The following is an 18,315-nucleotide window of genomic DNA, read 5'->3' on the forward strand; positions in this document are numbered from 1 at the left end:
CCGCCTCCCCCCCATCAGGTACCAGTGCTTCCTGGACATCGTATCGCTACTGAATGTGCCCAGTTCACTGGCTGGGAAGATGACTCTGCAGGAACACACATCCAGCGCCATCTCCCTGAAGACAAAGGCAGTAAGAGGAAAGGGCTGAGGGTCGCTGCCAGGGGGCTGAGGGTCCATGCCAGGGGCTGAGGGTCCGTGCCAGGGGCTGAGGGTCCATGCCAGGAGGCTGAGGGTCTGTGCCAGGGGGCTGAGGGTCTGTGCCAGGGGCTGAGGGTCCATGCCGGGGGCTGAGGGTCCATGCCAGGGGGCTGAGGGTTCGTGCCAGGGGCTGAGGGTCCGTGCCAGGGGGCTGAGAGTCCATGCCAGGGGCTGAGGGAAATGCCCAGTTTCTCCCATCTCTTGGAACCAGGTCCCCCCAAGGTCCCTCCCTAAGATCTGACCAGAGGGTAACCTTTCTACTGTCATTTCCATTTTTTCAAGGGTCTTTAATTTCCTTCTCGATCCTGGAAGAGATAGTGAGAACCCCCTCCCCCCACACCCCCCAAGTTCAATGAAACAAGGTTGGAATTTTTCAAAAGGAACATTTACTAGGAAACTAAAGGGAAACCAAACAGAATGCAAGAGAACAGAGGCAGAGTTGCAGATGGGCTCAGGGGGTTCAGACCTATAACCAGCTTCTGACCCCAGCTGGACTGCCAGGCAAAGCTTTCCAGACACAAGCCACCTGCCTGCCTCTTTGCCTGCTGTCCCCTACAAGCCACCTTCCGCTTCTTCCCGACAAGCCAGTAGCACGCTCCTTCGTACCCCAGGGCTGCCAGTTCTCTGGGCAGGAAGATCTTGAGGGTGGAATCAACAGGCACAGCTGTCCTTCCCTGGCTCCCGTGCCAAGGACAACTCAGGGTCTCCTGGGGCGGCTGCCTGTGTCTGCGGGGGCCAGTCTGGTGTCTCTGGGACCATCCTTTTGGGCTCTTGGATCTAGAGATAACATTTCTGCTGACCATGCTGCTGGCACTGGTCCGTCATGCTTTGGTTCTAAACACTGGTATGTGGTGGAAGGTGTCTGACTAGGGAGGAGCTGGCAGAGGGGAACGTCGGGCAAAGAAAGCCGCATTCCCCTCACGTCCACGGACGCAGGCAGAACTTGGGCTCCCTGTGGATGCTGGAGGTTGAAAGCCAACCAGAGATGGAGAGAGATGAGGCAGGCTGGGGACCACGTGAAGCTGGATGCAGTAACACAGCCTCGCACAACCAAAGGCCTCCATCCTTTTCAGATCTGACATCAGGGTGGGTTCTTGCACCCGAAGCTACCTGCAGCTGTGGCAACAGGGACCTTCTGAAGCCCTGCAGCGGCCCTGGAGACCTTAATTCAAATGAAGGTGATGAGCCTCCCGGGCAGGAAGAGCCACAGTCCAACTGCAGAGGGACGGCATGAGCGGAGACGGAGCAAACACGGCTGGGGAACCTCACCCGTCACGGGAGACAGAGGACCACGGGGTAACCCCCCGCCCCAGGCGCACTGAGGCCTCTGGCTCCACTTGTCTGGAGGCAGAAGCAGCGGGGATGAGAACACCACTGGCAGTGGGCTGGCTGATGTGGTCACGAAGGAAGCTGAGTAATGAGTGGGATGCCCAGGGGAGCCCCTGACCTTTGCTCGTGTAGGTACGTCCATCCCCCGAGTGCTGTGAAAGGGACGTGTGTGTGTCTGGAAGTGAAAGGAAACCTGTCTGGGGCTGCCCGAGGCACTGCCTCTGGGCTGCTGCACATGGAAGCACCCCACAAGGCACTCAGGCCCGGAAGGCCCCGAGACGTGCCTTCAGTCAGGGGCCACGTGTGGCATCTCTGCAGGAACTCATCTGTTTCCGAGGCTGTTCCCTCGTGGACAGGTGCCCCTGGGAGAAGGGGCTCCAGATCGCTCCCGCCACCCAGGTGCACCCTCTCCATCAGGGATGACGGACCTCGCGTTCAAACGCCAACACCAGTTGACAGGAAGTGGCTGCTGGCTACCTCGAAAGAGTGCTGGGGATTCTGAGCCCTCATTTCTGGGTTCAGCGGAGCTGGGGGCCGGGATCAGCTGGTACTCACTGCCACGTCCAGGGGAGTGGGCAGCGAGTCTGCTGTGAACGAGACCTCTTTGCACTGGATTTTCCCCAGGGTGAGTGCCTTCTTTCCCCACCACTCCCCCGGGGCTGGTCCTTACAAGCTGAGCACTGCTCAGGTGAAGTGTTTTCTGGAGACAGTTATCAGTTTAGTGGAAGCCCAGATCTGCTGCCCATTTAGCACCTGGAGAGATTTTGGAATATTCTGTCCTTCCAGGGCCTTCAAGCCAACAATGCCACGCCAGAGTGACACTGCCAGGGCAGCTGTGACCCCATCACCCAGGGCCTGATTTAGTCACTCTGGGCACTCCGAGGACTCTCACTGGGTTAGATGGTTTCTCCCCTGGTCCAGTCTCGATTCTCGGCCAGAAGAGACATGCACCCCTGCAGCATACCACCTCAGGCCTCCCAGGGGCAGCCGGGCCGCGCACGTCCGGCAGACCCAGTCTGGAAAGAGGGCCAGTTATTGCCGCGTTCCGGCTAAGCATTCGGGCCCTGGCGTCGTCGGGATGTCGGTGGGTGGGAAAGGTTACTGGAGAGCTTGGTAAGATGGTTGTCCTCCTGCGTCCTTGGCATGGCGGTCCTCTCGCCCACAGTCATCGCTTCTGGAGGAAGAAGAAACAAAAAGAACACTTTGTGGCTTTCGTCCATGTATATTTTTTTTCTTTCTTTCATTCTTTTTTTTCGCTTTTTAGGGCTGCCCCTGCGGCCTATGGAGGTTCCCAGGCTAGGGGTCGAATCGGAGCTGGAGCTGCAGGCCTACACCACAGCCAGAGCAATGCCAGATCCAAGCCCCGTCTGCAACCTACACCACAGCTCGCGGCAACGCTGGATCCTTAATGCACTGAGCAAGGCCAGGGATTGAACCTGCGTCCTCCTGGATACTAGTCAGACTTGTTTCTGCTGAGCCACAACGGGAACGCCTCCTTCATTTTCTTCTGATTTACGTCTCAGGTGTACAGCAAAGTGATCCAGTTACAGACATACGTCCTTTTCCATTGCGGCTTATTACAGGCCGTTGAATCTGTCTCCCCGTGCTGTATGGCAGGGCCTGCTGTCTATCCGTTTTACAGGCACAGCGCGTGTCTGTCAGCCCCCAACTCCGAGGCTATGCCTCTGCGCCCTCCCTTCTCCTTTGGAAGCAAACGTCGGTGTTTTCTAGTCTCCGTCGCCCATATATTTTTAATGTGCACCAGACAGGCGCCAGGCACTGTGACAGATGCTGAGGACACAGCTCCCACGAGGAAGACCCACGTCGTGCTTTCAGGGGCTGACGGGGGAGGTTACGACGTGCGAAGATGAGCAAGGGAGCCGTGTGTGACATGCAAGGAGGAGGGAAGGACGAAGTTAGAGGGCGGAGGTCGTCAGCAGAGAGGATTCCCGAAGAAGTCCTGAGCCATGTAAGCAGCAGGGGGACCACGGGGGAAAGGGGGGGGCACCGTGAGCGGAGGAGAGAGCCCGAGCAGAGGCTGGAGAGGGGCTGGAGGAGCTGCTGGGGTCTGGTCTGAGGAGCGGGAGGAGGTCAGCTGGGGACGGGAGCGGGGGGCCGAGGGGCCGCCACCCCCTCGTGAGGGCCGGGCGCTTTTGCTGCAGCCCCAGACCGCGGGGCAGGGTCTCTGTGGGTCACACTCAGCCCAGCATGCAACTTAATTCAAGCTCAGGGCATCTTGCACCACAGAGGAAGGGAGTTACTGCTGCAGTCAGAGAGAAAGAAAACCAGTCCCTTGCGAGGACACAGGGAGGACACAAAGGGCGCCTGTGAAACTGCGGGAAAGTGCAAAGGTTCTCGGGCGGGAGGTGAGGACGCGATGCAAGGCCAAACGTTCACACGGGAGGCGGTTCGAGAAAATCATACGAGCCAGAGTGTAACGGGCAGGGGCAAAGCCGACGCCGATTGCACCCTGGGCTTTGAAGTGTGTGCATGCGCGGGGGCCCCCACGCCGCTGGGTCAGGGGCGTTCTTTTCCGGATGGAGGAGGGAAATGTGAGCGGATATTTCCCGAATACTGCGACTCAAATATCACATTTCCAGAGCAGCTGGCGCTCCGGAGTGCCCTCCAAGCGGCTCCCTTCCCAACCCACCACCCACATCAGGCGCTGCTGCCCCGAGCCCCTTCCGCCAGCTGTGAGACCTGCACCCGCAGGCCAGCTTACCAGCCCTGAATCTTTTCTTATTAGGAAAGCAAAGTGGCCACAGGCTCGGCCCCACCAATGAAGTCCATGCGGTCTGGAATTAACTGTGCATTTATTAGCCAGCGAGGCCTCAGGCCCTGTTCTTTCTGTTTTTGATTACATATTACAATATGAACTTTATAAATCCCTACAAGAACCCTGAAATTCTTTTTTTTTCTTAATTTTTTTTTTTTTTTAATTTTAGGGCCACATCTGTGGCATAGGGAGGTTCCCAGGCCAAGGGTCAAGTTGGGGCTGCAGCTGCCGGCCGACACCACAGCCACCGCAATGCCAGATCTGAGCCAGCCTACACCCCAGCTCATGGCAATGCCAGATCCTTAACCCACTGAATGAGGCCAGGGATCGAACCCGTGTCCTCATGGATACCAGTTGGGCTCATTACCACTGTACCTACCACCAGGGAACTCCCCCCTGAAATTCTTTCCTGAAGGATATGGAGATGTAGAGAGATTAGTTTGCCCAAATCCACACTAAGTGTCGGAGCTGGGCTTTGAACCCAAGACTTCTAACTACAAAGCATTACACTATTTACAACACCCAACCATGGAAGCAGCCTAAATATCCACCAAGAGATGAATGGATAAAGAAGGTGTGTGACTAGCCCACGCACTACTGCTCAGCCATAAGAGAATGAAATAAGGTCACCGGCATGGATGCACCTGGAGAGGACCATAAATAGGTGAAAAACCTGGACAGACAGACAAGCCTCGTGTGATATCACTTGATGTGGCATCTAAATAGGACACAAAGGAACTGATCTACAAAACAGAAACAGGTCACAGACACAGAACTTAGGGTTGCCAAAACGGAAAGGACGTTTGGGGAGGGATAAATGAGGAGTTTGGGATTAGCAGATACAAACCACTATGAACAGAACTGAGAAACATCAGAGGCCTGCTGTGCCTCACAGGGGGCCTATTCAATATCCCATAACAACCACAACGGAGAAGAACATGCAGGCGTTCCCCTTGTGGCTCATCCGTAACAAACCCGACTAGCATCCATGAGGATGAGGGTTCAATCCCCAGCCTCGCTCAGTGGGCTCAGTGGGTTAACCATCTCTGCATTGCCATGAGCTGTGGTGTAGGACGCAGACACAGCTCGGGTCCCACGTTGCTGTGGCTGTGGTGTAGGCTGGCAGCTGCAGCTCCGCTTCAGCCCCTAGCCTAGGAACTTCCATATGCCGCAGGTGTGGCCCTAAAAAGAAAAAAAAAATGAAAGAAAAGAGAATACATATACACACACAACTGAGTCACCTTGCTGTACACCAGAAACTAACACGACACTGTAAGTTAACTACGCTTCAACACAGCATTCCTCAAAGCACTCTAAATCCAGCAGATGAAGTAGCTTTAAGAAACCCTACTCCAAGCAAGCAGGCCTAACCCAGGTACGGCTTCCCACCCTCTGACTCCAGTCCTCTGGATCCCCGGCCAGGGGCCCTGCCTCTACCGCGTCCTTGCCCGTCACGGCCTCGGCTCGCATCTCTGCATTTGCGCGGTCCCTTCAGACCACTCTGGGGAGGCCTCTCCCAAAGTGCCCAGCCCCGGGACCATCTCTGCATCTGGTTTGCTACGGCATTACCGAGGGCTGCCCAGAACGCAGGGCTGTGACTTTACAGCTCCCACACCCAGGAATACCACCAGCAGAGGCCACGCTGCCAGCCGCCACATCACAGGACAGCTCCAGGCGAGTCCCTTGTGTGCTGCTAGCTGAACCAAGCTCAGCCCTGGGAATGCCGGGGGAGCCTACGGGCCTCGCCCCTCTACTGCTGGGTGCATTTTCGGGGTGCTGACCCTGCCTGGTTCCAGTACCCTTTTTTTCCCCCTTCCCTGGACAGTGCTACTCTGCCCCCAGAAGGCTGTGGGTCTGCCAGGCCAACGGGGATGAAGACGTTTCGGTGCATCCGGCGGAATGGCCGTCTCACAAGGGAAGCTTCTTGGAAACCGATTTCTCCCAGGGAGTCAGGTAAACAAGGCAGGTGGGAGAAGCACAGCTGAGGTGTTGCAGGAGAGGGCAGTTCTGAGTGTGGCCCGGGTGAGCTGGGCTATGGCACAGGCCCTTTTGTCTACCTTGTGGGGGGGACACTGGAAAAACACGAACCAAAAAAAAAAAAAAAAAAAAATCAAATTATAGCATGTTTTCCGAACTCCTGTAACCTAAGAGGCTGTTTCTCAGCCATGAGTTCTGTTCAATGAGTGTAAGGCAAGACTTTCCTCTAGCAGGGCCCTGACCCACAGGAGCTTGGTGGAGGGGAGGAGGTGGGGACTCAGGAACTGATACGGCAGGTGTGGGTCCAACACTGGGGGCCGCAGGTGCCTGGCGGTTCCAGCACGGGTGCCAGGCCCATTTCAGGGCAAAGGCGCAGTCGTATCCTGGCGCCCAGGAACCTCCGTGGCATCCACAGGAAGTACGGGTTAGGGTCTTATCTCAACAGAAGGGATTTTAAGCAAATCCAATTGTGCTGAGACAGACGGATCTGATTGGAATTAAATTGAATTGAAACCAACGATGAGAACTGTCCCAATGAAAACTGCAATGTGAAGTGACATTTTGGTCACAAAGATGACAGCTGATGTGAGACAGGCCATTGAAACTGACCCCAAATTAAGAACATGAAAAGATTAAGCGGATCATTAGATGATACCCGCCTGTGCACTGGCAAATGGGGTTTGATTACAGGAAGTATCTAAAGGCTCTGAAATAAGAAGCCTGTCAAACACTGAAGTGGCTCATTATTGTACTTACGACTGTTAAAGCTGTATTTTAAAATTTTATTGAAAAAGGGTAAAAATCTTGGGATTTCGGTGACTACTGATTCCTTACGATAGCTCTGCAAACATATGAAGAAACGTGCCCTCTTATCATCCGATTCCTCCCTTCTCAACTTCCCCAAGGAGGACCCTCTTTGCCCGACCCCTCTTCCCCCCCCACCCCTGCCTTGAGGAGTCAGTGTGCTAAAGACATAAAGCCGTGTGACTGGAGCTGCATCTCCAGCCAGGAGATTGGGGCGAAAGACGGGACATCAAAGAGTCTATTTGGGTAAAAACTGCTATTTACTGAGCACCCAGAACTGCGCTTTATCCCACGAGCTTTGCATACCTTGTCGCATGCAATTCTTGCCTTGACCCTCTGTGAGACGGTACAATTATTTTTTTGGCAGAGGCCACTCGAGTCTGAGAAAGGCCAAACAACAGAGTGTAGACGGCAGAGCCAGGATCGGCCACCTTGCGTTTACGGATACAAATGTGTGCTCTTAACCACTCTACCCAGGATGGCAAACTGTGGCTCCTGATGCCAACTTCATGACAGCACCTTTCCACAAAGGAGTCTCAGTTCAGAAAAGAATTCTGAGCTGTCCAGACTTTGTAGGAAAGCGTGTTATGATCCACTGTCAAGTCATCCTTGAGGGGAAAGTGGTGAATGGTGACACGAGTGACAGGTTGGCTGCTACTGAGAGCGGTTCAACAGAAACAAGCAAGAAGGCAGGGCTACACGTGAGGCGTTGTTCAGAAGCTAAGAGGGCACCACGGAGTTTCAGATGGAGGGGCGTTAGGGGATTACCGCAAGCAAAACTGATTCTACAGGATGAAGTTAAGAAGGGGACATTTGGGGTTGGCTGCACCCAGTTTATAGCCACTGCATTTATTTATGTTTATTTGTTGGGTTTTTTTGTTTTGTTGTTTTGTTTATTTTTTTGTCTTTCCTGGGCCGCACCTGCAGCATATGGAGGTTCCCAGGCTGGAGGTCTAATCGGAGTGGTAGCTGCCGGCCTACACCACAGCCACGGCAATATGGGATCCGAGCTGTGTCTGCAACCTACACCACAGCTCACGGCAATGCTGGATCCTTAACCCACTGAGCGAGGGGCCAGGGATCGAACCCGCAACCTCATGGTTCCTAGTCAGATTCATTAACCACTGGGCCAGATGGGAACTCCTATGTTTATCTATTCAACCAGCATTTATTGGGCTCCAGGCAAATGCGCTAATGACTAGAGACACACAGGTGACCAGCGCACACCCTCCTCTTGACTAGCTCACAGTTGTCAGCGGATAACTAGAGAACCAAGGGTGATGAGAAAGAAAAGAATAGACAGAGTCTCATCAGGAAGCTCGCCTGTAAATGCTGAGTGCTAAGTGGTGTGTGTGTGTGTGTGTGTGTGTGTGTGTGTGTGTGTGTAATCACATTTACTCAAATCAGGGAAGAAAAAGAAAAAAGTCATGATAAAAATTGGGTAAGGGTGGAAGTTGAGAGGATGGCAGGATATACTGATGCAGTGGATTGTGGGAGGAAATTCAAATTCTGTGTTAAAAGCCTGAGGGTGGCTCCCCCTGACAGTGCAGCTAGCCGACGCCCACCCCAGAAAGGCCGTCCCGGTCAGTGCAGCGGTCTGGTGGAACCCCGGGAGGCCCCTTGCCGTCCCCGCCATTCTGTGCACATGAGTCCTACCTTTGCAACCTGGGACTCAGATCTCAGAGTGGTTTTGTGTAATCTCGGTCACTATAGAGGACTTGAGCAGATAATTCCATTCCTGTTATTTGGAAAAGTAACTTGTTTGTTTTTTGTCTTTTTAGGGGCGTACCTGCAGCATATGGAGGTTCCCAGGCTAATGGTTGCATCAGACCTGGACCTACAACTGCTGGCCCACGCCACAGCCACCCCCACGGGATCTGAGCCGTGTCTGTGACCTACACCATAGCTCATGGCAACACTGGATCCTTAACCCACTGAGGGAGGCCAGGGATTGAACCTGAGTCCTCGTGGATGCTAGCTGGGTTTGTTACTGCAGAGCCACGACAGGAGATCTTGGAAAAGTAGCTGTGTAATGCCAGAAAGGTCTACCAAGTAAGAAGTACAAAGGATGAGGTATGATGCTTCTGTGTAAGTAGTATTTTTTTGAGTGTAACAACACGATGTTGCTTTGCTTCTGTTTTTAAGGAAAGTGTTTGATGAAATGATATAGTAGAAATTTACTAGACTTACGGTTTTAGTGAATATATTTAGGAGAATTTGTTAAATTTACAAGCAATATTTAAATGCTTAGGAAAACACAGTGTACCGGATTTATGGATTTGATTTAAGGTGTTGACATGCCCAAGGTAACTTAACCTAAACATATACGGTTTTATTTCTCAGCATTGTAAGAGTTCACAGTCCTTGAGAACAATTTCGTTCAACACCTACTGTGTTAGATATTGAAGTGTTTGATAACAATCACATTTTAAATTTGAAATGTTCAAGGGAAAAGAGTCAATCAGTTGCTTCAATAGTGCTTAAATAGGGAGGGGGAGGGAGTGGGAGGGATCGGGAGCTTGGGCTTATCAGACACAACCTAGAATAGATTTACAAGGAGATCCTGCTGAATAGCATTGAGAACTATGTCTAGATACTCATGTTGCAACAGAAGAAAGGGTGGGGGAAAAAACTGTAATTGCAATGTATACATCTAAGGATAACCTGACCCCCTTGCTGTACAGTGGGAAAATAAAATAAAAAAAATATATAGTGCTTAAATATTAGGAGGCTTTTTGGCTAGGTTTATAAGGTTTTCCCCCTTTAATTTGAAATATTTAAGAGAATTTGATTAAGTGTGAAACTGGCATTAAAACCTCAAGGGAGATTTAATCTGTCGAATTAATGAGCTAATTGAGAATTAAGCAAAGGACAAGTAAAAATGAGCATTTTCATTTCAAAACGAAATGACCAGATTTATGGTCATAACAGTTGACACCAGGTGGCAGCTGGTATGTACGTCCATCACCCAGGTCACTCCTCACCACAGTTCTCTGAGGTGGACCCTATTATCCCCATTTTATAGATAAGGACATTGAGGCACAGAGGTGTTAAATGACCGATTTATCAAGGGCCATGACTTAATTATGTACCCCCCAAAATTCGCCTTTGCAGACGGGGTCAGAGAACAATCAGGGTTAGATGACGGGGTCACGGGGACAGTCAGGGTTAGATGACGGGGTCACGGGGGCAGTCAGGGTTAGACGACGGGGTCACAGAACAATCAGGGTTAGACGATGGGGTCATGGGAACAGTCTGGTTAGACGACGGGGTCACGGGGGCAGTCAGGGTTAGACGATGGGGTCATGGGAACAGTCTGGTTAGACGACGGGGTCACGGGGGCAGTCGGGGTTAGACGACGGGGTCGCGGGGGCAGTCAGGGTTAGGTGAAGTCTTGAGGGTGAGGCCCTCATGATGGGATCGGTGCCCTTTTAAGGGGAGACACCAGGAGCCCTGGCTCCTGCCCTCTCTTAGCTTCCTCTCCACCTGCCATGTGAGGACAGTGAGAAAGCCACCGTGTGCAGCCGCCAGAAGAGAGCTCGCACCAGGACCCACTCATGCGGGCACCCTGATCTCCAACTTCCAGTCTCCAGAACTGGGAGAAAATAAGTTTCTGTTGTTTAGCCGCCAGTCTCTGGTATTCTGTCACAGCAGTCTGAGCTGAGACACTAAGTACGTTAGTTTCCCAGGGTTGCCATGACAAAATCCCACAAACTGGGTGTCTTGGTCAACACAGTCCCTCTCACAGCTCTGGAGGCCAGATGCCTGAGATCGCCAGGTCAGTGGGGCCGCGCTCCCTCTGCGGGCTCTGGGTAAGAGTTCCCCTTGCTTCTTCCCGGCTTCCGGAGGTGGGAAGCTGCCGGCTCCCCGGCGGCATCACTCTGGCTCCTGCCCCCATCCTTACCTTGCCTTGTCCCTCTGTGTCCCTCTGCGTCTTCACGTGCTCTTCTTGTAAGGACACTACTCACTGGATCTCAAGCCCGCCTTTTCAGGACCAGCACAGCCCCGTTTCATCTTTTTGCCATTTCTTGGGCTGCTCCCGTGGCATATGGAGGTTCCCAGGCTGGGGGTCAAATCAGAGCTGTAGCCACCGGCCTAGGCCAGAGCCACAGCAACGTGGGATCTGAGCCGCATCTGCAACCTACACCACACTCACGGCAACGCTGGATCCTTAACCCACTGACCAAGGCCAGGGATTGAACTCTCAACCTCATGGTTCCTAGTCGGATTCATTAACCAATGTGCCACGACGGGAACTCCAGCCCCGTTTTTTTTGTTTGTTTTTGGCATGCAGAAGCTCCCAGGCCAGGGACTGAACCCATGCCGCAATGCCACAGCAGTGACAATGCTGGGCTCTTAGCCTGCTGGGCTACCGGGGAACTCCTACCTCCCCATTTTCACTTAACTAAATATCTATATGCAAAAACTATTTCCAAATAAGGTCACAGTCTGCGGTTCCAGCTAGACGGGAATTTGGAGTGGGATGCTGTTTACCCCAGTATCCCGTGTCTCCAGCATCCAGCACATTGATAAACTCAAGGTCAATTCTCAGTTCTCACCTCATTTGACCTGCTGGCAACCTCGGACAGAGCTTATAATCGCCCTCTCCCGGAAACATTTTTTTCTTTCTTGTCTTTGCATATTCTCTTGATTTTTCTCACCAGCTCAATGGCTTCTCCTTCTTAGTCTCTGCTGGTTTCTCCTCTTTCCCTACTTTTAAGTGTTAGAAGGTCCCCACTTTCAGTCTTTGGGCCCCTTCTCTTCTCCGCTTACATCTCAACCATCCCTGCAACTACAGCCCTTTCTCTGGAATGCCACATTTCTGCATCTCACGTCCTTTGGGGTCTCCCTATAGATGCATCCAACAGATGCTTCAAACCAGGTAGGTCTGAATCCTGGGTGGGCTGCCAGGTGCCCCACTGCAGCCTTCCTCAGTCCACTTCATGGCAACCCGGTCCTTCCAGCTGCTCAGCCCCAAGTGCTGGCAACATCCCTTCAGGTCTCTCTATAACACCTGCATCAGGAGGTCCTATTGTGTAACACCCACATCAGGAGGTCCCACGAGATCTCCTTCCAGAAAAGGTCCAGAACACAGGCATGCCCCACCTCCACCCTGGCTTCTACCGCGGCCCAAGCCCCTACTGTTTCCATCCAGGTGGTAGCGTCAGACTCTAAAGGTTCTCCCCACTTTCCCTCGTGCCCCTCACACAATCCATCCCAGCACAGAACCCTGGGGAACCGCTGTGAGCCCAGACCATGTCCCATCTCTGTTCAAAGCCCTGTCCTGGCTTTGCTGCTCATCTCAGCGCACGAACCGAAGCCCCTGTGAAGACCTCCTAGGTTCTCCTGCCCACCCTGAGTGCCGTCCGGACCTCACTCCTCTCCTTCCCCCTCCCTCCCTCTGCATCGCCCTCACTGTTCCTTGTGCAAACTCCCCATAGGCCCCAGGACCGGGGTTCCCTCAGCCTGCATTTCCCCAGCGCCTGCTCCCTCAGCTCCTTCCAGGGTTTGCTCAAGTGTTTTGATCACTGGGGAGCCTGCTGTTACCTCCACTAAAATTAATCCCCGTCCAAAAAAAAAAACCCAACCAACCAACAAATATCCATGACCACACTTTTGGTTCCTCCTCACTTCCCTGTACATTTCACACTGTAATCGTATCTTTTCTTGTGATGTAATATATATTATATATAACTAATAATAATATAGTTCATACTATTATATACAACTTACATCCTATGCTCATTTATAATGTTTATTTTTATTTATTTATTTATTTTTGGCTTTTGGCTTTTTAGGGTCGCACCCACGGCATATGGAGGGTCCCAGGCCAGGGGTCCAATCGGAGCTACAGATGCCAGCCCACACCCCAGGCAGAGCAATGCCAGATCCAAGCCACGTCTGTGACCTACACCACAGCTCACGGCAACGCTGGATCCTTAACCCCCTGAGCGAGGCCAGGGATCGAACCTGCAACCTCATGGTTCCCAGTCGGATTCCTTTCCGCTGCGCCACGATGGGAACTCCCATAATGTTTATTTTCTGTTTCTCCTACTAGAATGTAAACTCTATTTCTTCCTCAAAGGTGAATATCCGGAGTGGGTATTCAATCCATACTCGCTGACGAATCAGTGAACGCCTGAGTCCACTTCCCTCTGCAAATGATGTTTTCAAGGCAACCTAGTTGAGCATTACTTGGACCGAATGCCGCAGTACAATAAATGTCGCAGGTCAAAGAGGGATCCCGGGAGACTGCTGACACAAGGAGACAGCACGGCAGTTGCAGCCGTGAAGGAATTCTGAGCTTTCTGGAGGAAACAGCCACGGATCTCCCAAAGAGCTTTTAAGTAAACCAAGATGGGCCTTTTGCACAGACCTCGACGGGAACTGTCTGCAGTTTTGTTGCCGCAAATGTCACCTGAGACCACGACCGGGAACTTGACAAGGTCACTGGTGTCGCCTTGCACATGAAGGGCTGGTGCTGGAAGGAAGGTAGACCTCGTTCAGGCCTCTAGAAAATAGGGCTTCTTTGGCTTTCAGAGCCAGCCCTGGCTTACTTTATATATTAATAGAATCGCTACGCCTGGATGTTTGAAAATATGACATATAGAGTCTTTCTAACAAATCAGCAATCATTTTCCAAGCTGTAAGAGAGAAGAAATTGGAATTCTATCCAACAAGAAATGATCTGACCCTGCCTCTGTGCCAGGCATTTTGCCAGATACTCGTTATACAATGATGAATCAGAGCCTCTGTCCTCAGGGAGCAGTTGGACGTGCTGTGGGTGACTCATCCACGATAATACCGAGGGGTACGAAAGTCACGTTAGGGGTGGCACAGGGTCCTAGGAGAAGAGCACTTGGGCAAGAGACACCGAACTCCCAGTGGGAGGGCCTTCAGAATGCTTCCTGAAGAAGAGGACAGCTGATCGGATGCTTAAGAGATGCGCTCGATCGAGCTGAGCAAAGAGGGGTGGGGGGGGACGGCAGAGACACAAGAGGAAATGAAGGCAGGAGCGAGCAGGAGCGGGGGGTGGACAGAAAGCACAGGGGGAGCCCTAGTGACTGGGCCTGGCCTCAACACAACGCGTGGAGGACCTGGGGGAGGGGCACCTTGACCTTGAACAGAGACAGTGGACTTGACCTTGTTCTGACAAAGGGCTGGTGCTGAAGGACTGTAACGGGCCGATTTGTGTTTTAGGACTGGGCGCCTGGAAGCAGCGTAGAGATCGGACGGGAGGGCACGGAGGAGAGGAGGCCAGGGCCAGTGGCCGTGTGGGAGCAGCTGAAGCCCCCAACCCCGACCCCGAGCCTTGGTAGCCCCCGTCAGCCCAGTCAGTGGGGATGGGAAGGGGACAGTGGGCTTCAGCTCCCGAGAGCTCTATTCGACTGGTCCCCAAACAAGGCTGGAGTGGTTAAGTTCAGCCCTTCCCGTAAAAGGGAAAATGGAGCTCTGAGAAGGAATAAAGAGCCACAGATACCAAACTATCAGGAATGAGAACTCATTTATCTGCCCCCAAGCGGCAAATGACCCCGAACACGAGCGCAGAGCAAAGTGGGAGCTGTCCACCTGTGAACGGGCATATGGCCTTTACGGATGGCAGGCGTTTTCTGGCTAAAGAACAAGACTCCCGATATCAAGCTCGCACCTGCCCGACACTGGAGGGAGGTGACCCAGGCCGCTGCAGGTGTGGGTGCCGCACGTTTCTCCCTGGGGTGCCTCCCCCCACCGTGAGCAGCGCCTTGGGCATGTCGCACTGGCCAGGCCCCTCCCGGCTGCTGACCATCACCTGCTGACACTTCTCTGCAGACCACGAGGAAACCACCCCTGCAGCAAAGGTCAGCAATGAGCCCCAATCAGCTGCATACCATGCATGGTGAAAGAACCCACTTTTCACCCCAACAAGGAAATGATCTCAGACGGCAATGGGGTCACAGGCAGGGGAGAAGACAGGCGCCCCTCACTGTGAATCCGGAGGTGGTAAGTGGTTGGTGAGTCACAACTGAACTATTACGGGGGTACTTGTGTGAAGTGGGGTGCAGGTCACAGGAGGCAGCCCTTGGACTGAACCCCGAGGACTGTGTGGGATTTACACGGAGAGTGTGCAGGACGAGCTGAGGAAGCATCAGGAGAAAAACCCCATCAAATCCGCTTCTCCTTCTAGGGAGGACTAGCTGAGATCACTTCCGTAGGCCACCGGAGGGAGAGAGGACAGGCTCTGGGGGACCTGCCTGGGCCCGGCTGGGGCAGCCTCACCTGGCTGGGTGGTGATGCTTTCCTACCGCGGCAGGTGTGACCCAGGAGGGGTCACCCACACCCAGAGTTCACACGGCGAAGGTGCGGCTGCAGGATCTGCAGCCCCTGTGACATCAAGAGGGATAAAATACCTACGCTCGCAACCCCAAACAGGGGCCTGCACCCCAGCTCCCAGGCCCTGCGGGCTCCCCCTTCCTTCTCCAGGTCTGACTATGGTTGTGTTTTTCCTTAACTTGGAAGAAGTTCTAAGAATTAGCTTAAGTACTGTGATGTGATGTGGGGAATAAACACACCTAATAGGGGGAATAGAACTTCATTTTGAAAGTTCTAATTAAATATGTGGTAATTTCAAAAATGATTGTTTTGCAGCTTATTTTTCTGAGAGAGAGCGATCAGCCCTTAAATGTGTTTGTTGTTTGAAAAGGGGGGATAACGTAAGAGCCTTTCTCCTCCCCAAAGGTTTAGAGGCTTAGATTGATATGTATTAATTATTAATAATAATTGATAATGTTTTGGTACTGCTCTTGCCATTGGTTTTTTTAAATGTCCCTTACAAATTTTTTGAAAAATTACAGTTGATTTACAGTGTTGTGTCAATTTCTGCTGTACAGCAAAGTGACCCAGTCCCACATATACATACATGTCCTTTCTCATATAATCTTCCCTCACGGTCTATCCCAGGAGTCTGGATAGAGTTCCCTGAGCTGTCCGGTAGGACTACCACTAGCTTTTCAGCTCAGACAGTCTCATGGTGTCAGGAAACCGTATCAGCACAATTACTTTTCTCTTACTTGGGAATCTGCTAAGAACCAGGGCTCAGAGTTGGCCCTGGGACGTGTCTCCCCGCAGTGCTATTCACCTGCGGGCTTTGCGCGAATTAGAGACAGGCGTCCCTCCCCAGGCACATCAGTCGGCCCGGATCCACTTGCAGAGCACTCTGCGTGGCCCCGGAGAGGCTCCTGTTGGGAGGCGGGGTTGGGGGGCTCAGATGATCGAAGTAGAGCCCAGCGCCGGTCTCGGCCTGAGACGCAGCCTGATGTATGTATTATTCTGCATAATGACACAAGGCGTGGTCCTTGCTGGCGGTTCCCTATGACAGGGAATATTAGGGGATGTTTCTTTCCATAGCACAGAATTATCCGTTTCACATGACCTGTTCCGTCGTGCAGTCACTCGGGTTGTCCCCAAGCCTTTGGTAAGTTTCAGTCACTGCTCCAGCCCGGCCCCAGCTATGCTCTGGGGACCGGAGGAGGGGGGTCCTCGCCGGGGAAAGCGGGCAGGGGAGGCTGGCGGCTGGAAGCAGGGGTCCTGAGACCCAGGCGCTGCAGGGAGTGGAGGGGGAAGGCCCAGTCTGACTTGTGAGACACATGGACAAAGGTGCTTCAGGGACTGGCTGAGCCAAGGGGGCAGAGGGAGTCAGCTGAGGGCAGATACAGGCAGAAGTCAGGTCAGACGGAACCCGAGGGCCATGGGCTTTGCTCGAGGGGCTGCAAATACCGCGATAAGGGAGAAAAGTGACCGGGAGTGAGGCGAGGCTCGGCAGGAGTGGCCTGTGCAGAATGGAGCAGGGCATCCGTGCTACCTGCAGGGAGGCTGAGCTCACCTGGCTATGCTGGGAGCACCCGGCCTGTCAGGAGAGGAGCCGCAGAGGGCTGGGCCAAGGAGGCTGCGCTCAGCTCCTGCTGCTCTCCTGCCCAGGCCGCACACCTGAACCACAGGGCCAGCCCCGGGACTCTGCCTCCCACCCACACCACTTCTTGGCCAATCCTTCCAGGTCTCAGCTGTGCCCTCCACGTCTCATTCCAGGCCTCTGCCACGTGTCACCTCTCCAGGCACCTAAAGCAAAGCTAGCTCCCACCCACTCCCGTCACACTTCTCCCCTGCATGTCCAGCCTCCAACTTATCAGCACTGGTTTCTCTGTTTGTGAGTCTGGGATCTGTCTCCTTCACCAGAATGCAGGTGCCAGGGCGCCAGCCACCTCCCGGGTGCTCTGCGCGTCTGGAAGAGCAGCGCATGTGTAGTGAATACGGCTGCGTACACGGGGGAGCGCAGAGGTCAGAGCAGCTGATGGTCCAGTGGGAACCGATGGCAAAATGCCAAAGGCCGGCCCCCGCGGTTATAGGACCCCAGCTCCCCTGACGGCAGCCCCCCTCCATCACCTGCAACGCCCCCACCCCCAGCAGGGCATCCCTGGAAGTTATGCTTGCTCTCTCTTCACCCCCTCTCCACCCAACCCCACCGTCTCAGCTGCTGGGACCAAGCGTGGGCACCGGAGCCAAGGGGGCAAGTGAGAGGTCCTTCCACGGGAAAGGAGACAAAAGAGAAAAAAAGAGATGGAAATGAGCCGTGGAGAAGAGACAGAGAGAGAGAGAGAGAGAGAGAGAGAGAGAGAGGCGGGTAGCAGTGAGGGAAGGAGGGAGCAGCGTTAAAAGAAGAATAAACACAGATCTGGTTTCCCAAGTTTCCAGCTTCAGCCCCAGAGCTTCCTGGAACCGAGATATATTTCCGCTGCTGAATTCCAAGAGACTCCCCCCATTTCTTACACAGAGCCCCAAGCTAGTTCCATTCCATTTCTATTATCTGCAATGAACTAAAAGAGGGGGTCCTGGGCACAGGTGGCCTGCCACACCCCACGTGCCCGAGCTCAGGTGCCTCTGGCGTCAGAGGTGCCGCAGAAGCCTGAGCCTACCCTAGGAGGGCTGGAGTCATTCCTGCGGCCCCTGGAGCTGGGCAGAGTTGTCAACTGCAGGTCCCAGTGCCACCCAGGTCCTAACAGGTCTCGCTTCCTGGCCCCAGCCCTGCGCCACGGCTTCTGCACCCCCAAGTTTGGTGGAGGTCCACCAGCCCACCTGGCTCTGCCAGCCTTGAAGCCTATCCCTGGCATGGGCCCTGTGGCCAGTGTCCCGTCTCCCTGCCCTGCACCCCCCTCTGAGGCTGCCAGCCCCACGCCCACCCTCACGTCTCTCCCCTCCCT

At 53.6% G+C, this 18,315-nt stretch overlaps 1 protein-coding gene across 2 annotated transcripts in view; it reads right to left on the reverse strand.

Annotated features, from left to right (window-relative positions):
- The window catches only part of SYT9 (synaptotagmin 9), a 203,401-nt gene continuing 185,653 nt past the window's right edge, over window positions 568-18,315 (reverse strand). For both annotated transcript variants that reach the window (XR_002335511.1, XM_013998937.2), the window contains exon 7: window positions 568-2,701. Coding sequence is in view for 1 of the 2 variants with exons in the window: in XM_013998937.2 (XP_013854391.1) it covers window positions 2,693-2,701 (9 nt within the window). In the remaining variant the exon portion in view is untranslated. The remainder of the gene's footprint in view (window positions 2,702-18,315) is intronic.

This window comes from Sus scrofa, chromosome 9 (assembly GCF_000003025.6).
Source record: "Sus scrofa isolate TJ Tabasco breed Duroc chromosome 9, Sscrofa11.1, whole genome shotgun sequence".
Lineage (NCBI taxonomy): Eukaryota > Metazoa > Chordata > Mammalia > Artiodactyla > Suidae > Sus > Sus scrofa.